This window comes from Aquarana catesbeiana, linkage group LG08, assembly GCF_042186555.1.
Source record: "Aquarana catesbeiana isolate 2022-GZ linkage group LG08, ASM4218655v1, whole genome shotgun sequence".
NCBI classification, from domain to species: Eukaryota; Metazoa; Chordata; class Amphibia; order Anura; family Ranidae; genus Aquarana; species Aquarana catesbeiana.
This window is the reverse complement of record NC_133331.1, coordinates 206,003,991-206,016,829: the sequence shown is the minus strand read 5'-3', so window position 1 is coordinate 206,016,829 and position 12,839 is coordinate 206,003,991. Positions and strand designations below refer to the sequence as shown.

Sequence of the window (12,839 nt, the reverse complement as noted above, 5' to 3'; positions counted from 1 at the left end):
GAATGAGTTTACCAAAAATGTAAATATTACAGAATATACAGCCTCATGCTCCATAACTAAGCTTCATTTCATGCTGAATAAACTAAATTATGAATGTATCTTAATTAGAAAACTATCTGTAGATACATTTTTACTCCAAAAGCATTTTATTAAAATTAATTTGATAAAAATAAAAAAAAAATCTGATTTTATTCGATTTTTTTTTTAAATCGTTGATTTATCCATGCTGCTCTGCAGTTTAGAAATCATCTTTTATTGAGGGTTGTCCCTCCATCCGTTGGTATGGCTGAGATGTATGGCAGGCCGGCTTCTCTTCAGTGGCTCTACATTTGCCATGATCTGGTCTGGGGCTTTGTGTCTTATTTCATGCATCTAATAGAATATACTTGTTGTCTTTCCTCTTCGATCTTGGATCTCACGTGATGTTTACTTAGTTCTAATTCTAAAGACAGGTGCAGGTTGAAGACAAAAACTCCAGGCTGTGTTTTTGGTCTGTAAATAGCAACCCGCCATGGTGCTCACAACACCTCTACACTCCTGACCTTGGACTCGAAAAGCTGTTTATTTACTGTAACCGGACTGCATTCCATTCTCTGAACAAGGCTGAATGCAAGCTTTTGGGTGTAAAGACTGGAATGTTAGTCTATGACATATGTCAGAATCAATCAGGATTTTTGCCTATTATCATAGAGCAAGTAAAAAGGTTGTCTGTAAGAGCCGGGTGATGGTGCTGAGGGTGGAGGAATGTGGGAGGACAAGGTGTTCTCAGACAGCATTTTGTGTAATGCCCAAAGGAATTTATAATATGGGACAAGAAAATCAGCTGTTCGGGACATTCCGTTCCACAAAGCCTGAACTTGGTGGCATATTTTTAAACCAGTTATGGAATTATATCCTGCTGCTAAGCTCTTAGTAGAAAAGACTGACCAGACAGGCCACTACAGATCTTTTATATCAAGGAGGACTGCAAGAGGTAGTATACAAGCACTTACCAAGATGCTTTTACCAGCTTTTGCCTGCTGCTTTAACGGGGATAGGGAGAGTGAATTGGGTTAGGGTTATGGTTAGGGCTAGAGTTAGAGCTCTTGGTCCTGTGATGCTTGGGGCAAGCACTCTACAAATGGTGCATCCTAACTTCTAGACAGGACAGGGCTGATTGCTTGCAGTGGGAGTTTTTTGGCCATGCTTTGGGGTTCCGCATATGGCCTACAGGTATGGCATCTAAGGCTGGCCATGTATGGACAACAAAAAACAAAAATTCCCAGCTCACTTACCAGCCAGCCTGCAACAAACCAAATTAACCCTGTATAACAGTTCATGTTAAAACAAGGGGTTTAGTTTGCACACATAGGCAAATATATGCGTACGCTGTAAAGGCCATGTCATGATACCCCAGTGTACCGCAGTCCTAAATTTTGAGAGTCTCCAAAGTTGAAGCACATATATATAATAATGGAGAGATTAAGGGCAGGTATGCCTGGAGGGAGCCCACCCCTCCTTAAAGGTATAGGGATGCACTGGACTGTTGGATTGGACTGTTGTAATGTTGGCCATACATGTTTGGTTTTTTCGATGATCAAAAAAAAAAAAAAAAGATTCTTTCATCCACAGTGAGGTGGATGGAGAAATCCTCCCAGCTGTGATTGTATTCTGACAGCAGGATTCCTCCACTGTCAGAAGACACTGATCAGCCGCTGCAAGGCACTGATTGACAAGTTTGGACAGTTTTCCAACATTGCCAATTGACAGAAGTCGATTGTTAGATCAAATTCTGTCAAGCAGGGACAGCCAAAGATGGATCGAAATTCATCTGGTCTCTTCTGAACCGGCCAAGTTTTGATCCATATATGACCAGCTTAAACTAACCAAAAGTTTTCTAAGCTGTCCACCATTTTTGAACTTACTGGGGTCCCCTTCCCTTCATAGTCAATGTTATTCAGAAGATGAACTTAGCCTTTTACAAACCCAATTTGTTGAATGTGTAGGATGATATGATGTAGGATGAATGATGGATGATATGATGGTAAAGCCATGTATTTGACAGATGGTTCCATTCATCGCACTTCTCTTTTTCTGTTTTCCAGGAAAGTATGCCACAGACACCAATATTTCCCAGCATGCTTGGCTCTGCCTGTAGTGGACAGGTGCAGCCAGAAATGGGCGAGCAGTCTGGAGATCCTGTTTACCAAGATGGCTGTTTGGTGTCTGGGTCCTTGGAAGCCTTAATTGAACGCTTGGTTCCCACAGTGGATTACTATCCCGATGTAAGTACTAATTTGCTGAATTCTTATGCATTGACGCTATAGTCATTTCTATATTATAATGATATATAAGTTGCAAGACATGCAGGACTGTTACATTTTAAATAAATATTTATTTCCAAATAAACGTTGAAAAAAGTGGCTGTGTGGCCAGAAAGATCAAAATAGATTGTCAGGTTCAGCGTTCAGTAAGAACAAGTTTGAGTATACTTCATTAGCTTCAGGGATATGATCATTGGTTTGACATACTTACCGAAGCCACAGTGAACAAAAACAAAGGACATTGTCAACGTGATTCTATCTAGTGGCTACAAAAATTTTAAACAACAGCCTTTAGCCCCAAGCTCTTTGTTTGTCCTTTTATTAGCTCTGGATGATGCTACAACTTGATTGGTCCTTCTGAGCATTTTTTGTTCCATTGTCTTTTTATTAGTTCATAGTTCAATTATTAGTTGGGCCTGGTGGAATGAGTTACCCTCTGATCTCTTATATCTCTTGGGGCAAGATAATCGTACACAAGATTTATGGTGAGAATTGTTACTTTTGACTTATAATACGTAGTGGAGAAGGACTTCACGCTCCAGTTTTAGTAAATTCTCCCTTATGTGTCTACAATAAAGTCTCACTGTTGCATTACTAGACATCCAAGGGCACCTATTCTCTTTAAAGCGGTTAAAAACACAAAAGGTTTTTTTTTACTTTAATGTATTCTCTGCATTAAGGCAAATGACCTTCCAATACCTGTTCCTCCCACCCCTATCACTAAACACTTACCTGGGTCCTGTCTTGGTCCAGCACAGGTTCTAGCAGCACTTTCCTCTCTTCCTGCTTTCACAGGACACTGAGAGCAGTGGGAACAATTGGTTCCTGCTGCTGTGAATCAGATCCTGGAAAGGAAGGAGCAGGAGCATGGCCTAGCCATGCTGTGTGTGTCTATAGATGCACACAGCCTGGCTCAGGAGCGTGGCTGCACGGGAGCCCCCTCAGGGAAAGAGGAGTGGACAATGCCAGCAGAGGACTTCAGAAGAGGAAGTAAGAGACCTCTCTGCACAGAGCACGTAAGTATAACTTTCTTATTTTAATTAAAAATTAGCCTTACAACCACTTTAACTCTATCTTTTTTTACAAAATTTAAAAAAGGTGCTTGCACTGTAATACTCACCTCCCCCACAAACTCATTGCTAAGTGATCTAGCACCAGGTTGAATGACACCCAGTGTCATCAAACAAGCTCAGGCTGTCATAGACACGCCCCCTTTGGGAGGTGAATCAACTCTCCAGCCAGAGCTCAAAGAACTACAGGACAGAACGGCATTAACATGTTAGTTCTGCACTGTCCAGGAGTAAGGATCCCCTTAGGAGAGGAGGAAAGATACATGAAGTCACCAGATTGGCTGCAAGACTGCAGTATTAAAGTAATATACAGTCGGGGGGAGAGAGGGGGCTTAGAAATGATGGAGTTTGGGTTTAAGCTGCTTTGGCCAGTCAGGGATGTATGTTTTTTCAGGAAATATTTTAGCTAGCTCCCTTGCTGGGTGCCCAGGTTCGCCTTACCTACTACATGCTTGTTCCATATCACTGACTCACTAAGTAATGAAGCAATGCTGGGAATGACAGCCTCAGAGTGCGGACAACAAATGAGAAATGTCACAGCTCATATTTGTATTCTGACAGCTTTCCTGTACACCACATCCTAATGAAGCCTTGTTTATTTCTTGTTTTTCTGCTCTACCAAAAACATTCTCTGTGCCTTTCATTAGTTATCTCAGAGATGCCAAAGGTTAAAGAAGCTTTGCTCCAAAAACAAGTACATTCTGCCCACATTCTGTAATAGGCCTGTTCCAGATTTTTCTTTTTTTCTATGGCGTGTGATTGATTATGTTGCTAGGAAACCGCTGTAAGCAGTTAAGCTTTTTCCCATGTACTGCCGTGAATGAACCTCATATGGTGTTTGTTGTATGTTGTAATAGCTACAAAGTGCAACATGCATTAGCCGTGAAATGTAATTGCTGGTTTAAACTGAGCAACCATTAAATATGTTAGATGGAGGTGAAATTGGAAAGGAGAAAGACCACAGTGATACGGTTATTACTTCTTCATAGTACATCTGCCATGCAATCATCTATTAGATTGTAAGCTCTTCTGAGCAGGGCCCTCTAATCCTCTTGTATTTTATTATATTATAACTGTATTGTCTCCCTTTTATATTGTAAAACGCTGTGTAAACTGTTGGCGCTATATAAATCCTGTATAATAATAATGCAAGCCTTTCACAGACCAAGGACAATTTGCAGGACCATACATTAACCAATCGTTAATGCTCTTTCATTGTTTTCACTGCTGGTGTCTAATGAAAAGGTAAATCAGATTGGCTGCTGTAGGTTAGTTTCACAGCTCTTACTGTGAAGAAGCCTTTCCACGTGTGGAGGTTAAATCTCTTTTCCTGCAAACATAAAAAGTGCCCCCTTGTCTTCTGTAATGAAGTAAGGAGTGATCCACATGCTCCTCCTTACCAAAAGAATCAGGTATTGTATTCCCTCCTAGCAGCTGAAGGAAAGGTGAAGGATAAGGAAGTATATGACAACGCAAATATTTTCTTTAAAGTGGAAGTTTACTCCAATGCACTGTGCACACGATCAGAAATTCCATCAGAAAAAACTTGGATGGTTTTTCTGACGGAATTCCGCTCAAGCTTGCCTTACATACACACGGCCACACCAAAGTTCTCTGAACTTTCGTCCATCAAGAACGCGGTGACGTACAACACTACGACGAGCCGAGAAAATGAAGTTCAGTGCTTCCGAGCATGCGTCGAATTGTTTACGAGCATGCGCGATTTTTTGCGAGTCCGAATTGCATACAGGCGAATGCATTTTCGGATAGGAGCTTTTTCCGACCGAAAAATAGAGAACATGCTCTCAATTTTTTGCTGGCTGGAATTCTGCCAGCAAAGTCCGATGGAGCATACACACGGTCGGAATTTCTGACCAGAAGCTCACATCCGACTTTTGCTGGCGGAATTTCTGATTGTGTGTACGGGGCATTAAGGTACTTGATGAACATAAAACACCAAATAACACTGTACCTTGATAAATTCATAGCACCTTCTATCTGTGTCCGGCTTGTCCAGCAAACAGCACTGGAAACTGCCGGCCATTTACCACAACACCATACAACTCATGGGGGTTGATTTACTAAAGGCAAATAGAATGTGCACTTTGCAAACTGCAATTGCACGCTGCAGGAGCAGTCGCTCCAGAGCTTAGTAAATGAGCAGAAGCTTTGCTGACTTCCATCATCCAATCACATGCAAGCAAAAATGCATTTTTTAAATTTTCCTTGCATGTGATTGGGTATTCATTGCAAAGTGAAGCTTTTCCTCATTAACTAAGCTCTGGAACAACTGCATTTTGCAGAGTGCACAGTCGTTTTGCCATTAGTAAATCAACCCCTGGGAGTCACTCAGCCCCTCCCTCCTGTGTTATCTATGACTTTTACAGAATCAGGGCATAGAGGAAACGTTTCCCAGTACGGCTATGCAATCTCAAGATGTACATAGAATTGGATTGCCGCCTGGTGTTGCTGGTAAATAACTGGCTGTTTCCAATGCCGATTGCTGTATAACTAGAGCACAGACATAAGTCATTTATGGCACTATGCATTTATCAAGGTACACATGTTATATGGCTATTTAATGTTCATAGAGTAATAGGATGAACTTCAACTATTAGGGGGGCCTGGGGCCATATAATGCATTTTGGTGTATTTCCTTGTCTGGGTGTCACAGGTTCTGTGTACATCCACCCATAGCAATCAATGGCTGTATGCAGTTATACGCCAGGATATGCATAAACACATGCATGTGTATTGATGTATGATCCTGGACGCAGGCTGTCTACGTATATGCGTGTTTACACAAGTACCGGCATACAGACGCATTGAGCCATTGATTGCTATGGGCAGCTATATGCAGCACCTGTGGCTCCCGGGTTAGTAAATATGCCCCCATTTTAAATTGTATGACCCCTCGGTGCCTTTGTGTATGAGGCCTAGGATTTGAGAGAAAAACGCACTTACTGATGTACATTCAACTCCCTTTACTGTATTTTGCAAGCATCAAATGCTATTTAGTGACCTTGGAAGTAGCTAAGCAACACTGCTGCATTAATTAGCCATATAAATAACGCAGGAGCAAAGATTCCCTGTATTGTGAGAGAGAAAGCTGTTTTTAAAATGAAAACATCGGGCTGCTCTTAGTCAGAAAGCCCATTCAAGTCACTTGGGAGCGAGTACAGCCAGGGTTTGTCACGCTGACTGTGGGAAAAAGCATTTTTAAGCAAACAAACTGGAAGCAAACATGAAATGCGATGGAGAGCCAAGACAAATTCAGACAGGAGTGTAGCAGAGAGTGTTAGTCCACGGCAGGCGAGCTCCCGTCCCACACATTGATGGTAACTGGTCTCCGAGGGTAACATATAGGTGTGATGGAAACTGCCATTAGGTCTTTATTGTTTGTCTTATCAGAGCTTAGACATCACAGGAGAGACTCTCAGAGCACAGTCTTAAATTATAGGCCATTGAGACTGCCAGCTTGGGAATTCTTATTGTAAATTCCAGAGCCATTCAGCTTAAAGAACTTCAGTCTAATTTAAGGTGCATATTCCAATCCAGGCTGAAAATGAACGTGGTTGTAGACCCTTACCTATACACAGTGAAGGGACTGGTCTCAGGTAATACAAATCCTCCTATACAGGGCTGGTGCTACCACTAGGCAAACTAGGCAATTGCCTAGGGCACACTGCTGCCTAGGGGCGCCTGGCCACTGGTTTCCCTCCAGGTCTGCATGCTTTGCAGGATGCAGCATGTAACTAACTCAGTCCGACCGGTAGTGTAATTAGAGGTGCAACGCAGCATTGGAGCCAGCGCTAGAGGAAGCAGAGCTAATGCTTCCTGTATAGCGGCGCCTTCTGTCACATGGGCAGGGCAAAGGGGGTGGGGTCAGGGGTGGAGCCAATGAGGGAGGCAAAATGAGGTTTCGCCTAGGGTGTAAAAAATCCTTGCACCAGCCCTGCTCCTATATAAGTTGTGTCCTGTACATCCTTGTATAACTCTGAGATAAAAAGGATTTTTACACAGAATCACAAATCAGGGGTGGGAAGTTGCAGTTACACACTGTACAAGTTCTCTGAGAGCTGATTGGAGGGAAGGGACCCCCCCCCTTCACACAGCACTCAGGAGCTAAGAGAGCTGAGACAGTCAATCATAGACTGTGTGCTGGAGCTCACTCCCCTGTCACCTTTTTTCTTTTGGTGTCAGCAAAACGTATCAGAAGTGACTCATGCATATAGAAATAAAAAAGATGTATCTCTGCTCTGTGGTGGGGCAGCAGCTGACACAGATAAGTAATATACAAAACTTATAAATAATCTTAAGAAAATGTGTGTCGCGCCAAAAGTAAATAAACAGCGATGAGATGAGAATAGTGTGTTTTAAATAGACAGCACATTAAAATGAAGTCCAAAAAAAGTGTTAAAAGTGAAAAAATGCTAAAGTGAAAAAAATATTCACCCACCCCTTCTACCGGGAACCTGCTGATCTGAGAACTCCCACATGTGATTCAGGAGAGCTATTCACAAACACGCCTCCTGCAGGCTCCTGTCTGTAACATGTCTCCTCTTAGATTGTGAGCTCTAATGAGCAGAGCTTTCTGATTCCTACTGTTTTAAGTGTATTGTAAGTGTACTGTCTACCCTCAAGTTGTAAAGCTCTCAAGTTGGCACTATATAAATCCTGTATAATAATAATAATAATAACAACATAGGTTGGACTTGATGGACTTGTGTCTTTTTTCAACCTCACCTATTATGTAACTATGTATGTATGAAGGTCTAATGTAAATAAAAATGTCAGTATTAAAACAGCCCATAGATAATTCCATTTTCTTTCCACCAGAGGTGGAAGGAAAGAAAGTCTCTTGATTCCCCCATCAACACAGTCAGTCTTGATGGGGGAATGTCTCCCGCAGCTCTATTGTGTTCTGCCAGCGGGGGGCTAGGGGGCGGGAGCCGCCTTCCTGGCCAGCAGAACATGACTCCTGCTAGCGGCTATAGCCGGCAGTAATCGCATGTACAAAATCCAACAGACTGGTTGTAACCCAGTCGACTGATAGATCAATTTGGGTATAATCAGCCTGCCCTTTGATGAATCAAATCTCAGCTGGTCCCCGCTGAAGCAGCCAATTTAAGATGTTACTCACAACCTGCAGTAAGAGCAAGTAGCAGTCAGAAGTAGCCGTATACAGCCATGTGAAAAAGTAAGTACCCCATATGGAAATTGGAGCCTTTTTCAACACATTTGAACAAGCATACATACTTTCGAAGAGTGCTTTCACCACCTTGTTTCACAGTTGGTATGAGGTTCTCCTCAAATGCTGCTTTTGTTTTTTGCCAAACATGTCTACTCTTACTGTGGTCAAATAATTCTTATACATTTGATTTATCAGTCTGGAGCACATTGTCCCAGAAGGCCTGGTTCTTGTATATATGTTCTTCAGTCTTGCTCAAATGTTTTTTTTGAGCAGTAAAGGCTTATTCCTGGCACTCCTCACATACGGGTTAAATCTGTGCATTGTCTTTCTAATTGTAGATGTATGCGCTTTAACCAAATTTGGAGTTTTTGGAGACTCTTTAAGTGTTACATACCCAAGTCTTGGGCTGAAATTGCTGGGCTGGTCAGTTGTGGACATATTAGCATTCATTTGAAACCTGCACCATTTGAAGGTTAATTACTTAACTCCCAGGCATCTACAACCTTCTTTCTGAGGGCCTTTGAGAGCTCTATTGATCACCACAGAGAACACCAGACCCTAGGTAGCTAAAGTTTGAAAATAGATCGGTTCCACCTGCATACTCCCTGAGGAAGTTCTAACCATTGGCATCTAATCTGGAACATCTGATTCTAATCTCATGGATTTGAGTCTCACCTCCTCTGGTACATATAGGCTTATATATGTACCAGAGGAGGTGAGACTATGACATGCAGACACAAAGTTGTGTTCCTTGTGGTGCTCCTACCAGATAATACAGTTTTTTGTATTTTATACAATATATGGTTATTATAGTTTTTATAGAAAGGCAGTAGATATTGTAACCAAAAAGAAAGGATATTATTTTTTTTAATATTAGAGCCTCGGGTGCTTTTCTTTTTCTTTTATGAATGTACAGGTATTAGGGCCTTTTCACTGAGTATTTTCTGTGCCTCTAAATCTGACATATAAAACATGGTTGTCACATTGTGGTCCAAACTATACATCTTATCTTTTCACATCTGCTTCTTCTCCTCAGAGAACGTACATCTTCACTTTCCTTCTGAGCTCACGTGTCTTCATCCACCCCTATGAGATTCTCGCAAAAGTGGGACAGATCTGCATCAAACAGAAACAACAGCTGGAAGCTGGGACGGAAGCTGACAAGGTGAGAGAGACTGACAGGTCTCACTGCAGGTGTTCCCCAACCCCACAGGGGTCCCATTTTCACAACAATAAACATACAACAAAAGTATACTGTATATGATTATATATAGTATTATATTCCAAAAGCTCATAGCTTTATTCTTTAGGTAAAAATGATTATTGTGGTGAAAAATATGTCTTAAGTATGCTTATTCCCTTTAATTCTGCTAGGAAAAAAACATTGTAAATATAAAGGCATAAAGCTAAATAGTAGGTAAGCTGCTACCTGTCTGTAATATATACATGGCTGTTGTGCTGTCTGGCAGTGCTGAGATTTACACAGCTCTGCCAGACAGCACAACAAGGCCAGTGACCTAATATTTCTCCATTGCAGTTAAGTAATACAGCCCAGTCACCTCCTAGCCCCAAGCCCATACCTGGATAGTGAGTGGAAGGAGCAGCAACAGCCTTGATGATGACGTAAATTTGCTCTCTTCTACTGTCAGCGTGTTCCTTGTTAGCATATTTACGTGAAGCATCCCTGATTGGCTCCCAGTGCTGCTCCCTCCCTTTCCTAGTCGGAATGTACCAAGTATACCAAAAAGCCGATAGTCAATTTCAATTGATTACACTAGTTGCGTTTAAAAATACACGTCATTTGTCAATCAGTGCATATGTGCATGCATTATTTGGTGTTTTCCCACATCTGTCTGGAGTTTAGCATAAATATACAGTGGCTTGCGAAAGTATTCGGCCCCCTTGAACTTTTCAACCTTTTGACACATTTCAGGCTTCAAATATAAAGATATAAAATTTTAATTTTTTGTGAAGAATCACCAACAAGTGGGAGAGAATTGTGAAGTGAAACGAAATCTATTGGATATTTTAAACTTTTTTAGCAATTAAAAAACCGAAAAGTGGTACGTGCAAAATTATTCGGCCCCTTTACTTTCAGTGCAGCAAACTCACTCCAGAAGTTCAGCGAGGATCTCTGAATGATCCAATGTTGTCCTAAATGACTGATGGTGATAAATAGAATCCACCTGTGTGTAATCAAGTCTCTGTATAAATGCACCTGCTCTGTGATAGTCTCAGGGTTCTGTTGAAAGCACAGAGAGCATCATGAAGACCAAGGAACACACCAGGCAGGTCCGTAATACTGTTGTGGAGAAGTTTAAAGCCGGATTTGGATACAAAAAGATTTCCCAAGCTTTAAACATCCCAAGGAGCACTGTGCAAGCGATCATTTTGAAATGGAAGGAGTATCAGACCACTGCAAATCTACCAAGACCTGGCTGTCCCTCTAAACTTTCAGCTCAGACAAGGAGAAGACTGATCAGAGATGCAGCCAAGAGGCCCATGATCACTCTGGATGAACTGCAGAGAACTACAACTGAGGTGGGAGAGTCTGTCCATAGGACAACAATCAGTCATACACTGCACAAATCTGGCCTTTATGGAAGAGTGGCAAGAAGAAAGCCATTTCTCAAAGATATCCATAAAAAGTCTTGTCTAAAGTTTGCCACAAGCCACCTGGGAGACACACCAAACATGTGGAAGAAGGTGCTCTGGTCCGATGAAACCAAAATCGAACTTTTTGGCCACAATGCAAAACGATATGTTTGGCGTAAAAGCAACACGGCTCATCACACTCAACACACCATCCCAACTGTCAAACATGGTGGTGGCAGCATCATGGTTTGGGCTTGCTTTTCTTCAGCAGGGACAGGGAAGATGGTTAAAATTGAGGGGAAGATGGATGCAGCCAAATACAGGACCATTCTGGATGAAGACCCGTTGGAGTCTGCAAAAGACCTGAAACTGGGACGGAGATTTATCTTCCAACAAGACAATGATCCCAAACATACAGCAAAATCTACAAAGGAATGGTTCACAAATAAACGTATCCAGGTGTTAGAATGGCCAAGTCAAAGTCCAGACCTGAATCCAATCGAGAATCTGTGGAAAGAGCTGAAAACTGCTGTTCACAAACGCTCTCCATCCAACCTCACTGAGCTCGAGCTGTTTTGCAAGGAAGAATGGGCAAGAATTTCAGTCTCTCGATGTGCAAAACTGATAGAGACATACCCCAAGTGACTTGCAGCTGTAATTGCAGCAAAAGGTGACTCTACAAAGTATTAACGCAAGGGGGCCGAATAATTTTGCATGCCCCACTTTTCATTTTTTTTATTAGTTAAAAAAGTTTCAAAAATCCAAAAGATTTCGTTCCACTTCACAATTGTGTCCCACTTGTTGGTGATTCTTCACAAAAAATAAAAAATGTTATATCTTTATGTTTGAAGCCTGAAATGTGGCAAAAGGTTGAAAAGTTCAAGGGGGCCGAATACTTTTGCAAGCCACTGTAACTCATGTTACTTCCACAAATGGCAAGATAATAGAATATTATATATAAATAGATCAGCTGGGAGTATACTATGGCTCATATATTCTGGCCTTTTAAACCTTTAATGTACTAAGATCTAAATTGTTGTAATTATTGATTAGGAGAAATTAAAATTTCCTCTTGCCTCTTTTTTTTCCCCCTCCTCCTCGTGCCTCTTTAGATGTTATACTGGTCTCCACACTTATGAGGGTTTAAGGTGGCTCAGGGGATATCTGTATGGAATGGATGGTAGGAATAACATGATAACATAGAGTATACTATGTAATTACTATAGATAGAGAGATCAAAAAATGTGTGTATATAATATTGTGTGTGTGTGTGTGTATATATATAATTGTGTGTGTATATATATATATATATATATATATATATATATATATATATATATATATATAATTGTGTGTGTGTGTATATATATATATATATATATATATATAATATTGTGTGTGTGTGTGTGTGTATATATATAATTGTGTGTGTGTGTATATAATATATATATATATATATATATATATATATATGAACCTGACTTTAATGCTAATCCAGCAATATGACACTTTCCAGGGGCTGTGACATCTCAGTGCCTTCTCTCTGCAGCAGCAGTAAGCAGTTTGCCTTCTTCTCCCCGCAGCATCCTCTACATATACAAACAGCTTGCATTTAATGTGATGAAGACGTTCCCTTGGCCCCGTGCCTCGGGCAGTAAAGTCACATACAATAATGGT

At 41.2% G+C, this 12,839-nt stretch overlaps 1 protein-coding gene across 2 annotated transcripts in view; it reads left to right on the top strand.

The window, feature by feature from the left end:
• Positions 1-12,839, top strand: part of RASGEF1A (RasGEF domain family member 1A) — a 651,322-nt gene that overhangs the window by 615,309 nt on the left and 23,174 nt on the right. For both annotated transcript variants that reach the window (XM_073596848.1, XM_073596846.1), the window contains 2 exons: positions 2,085-2,264; positions 9,604-9,732. In XM_073596848.1, coding sequence (XP_073452949.1) covers positions 2,091-2,264; positions 9,604-9,732 — 303 coding nt within the window. In that variant the 5' untranslated portion in view covers positions 2,085-2,090. The remainder of the gene's footprint in view (positions 1-2,084; positions 2,265-9,603; positions 9,733-12,839) is intronic.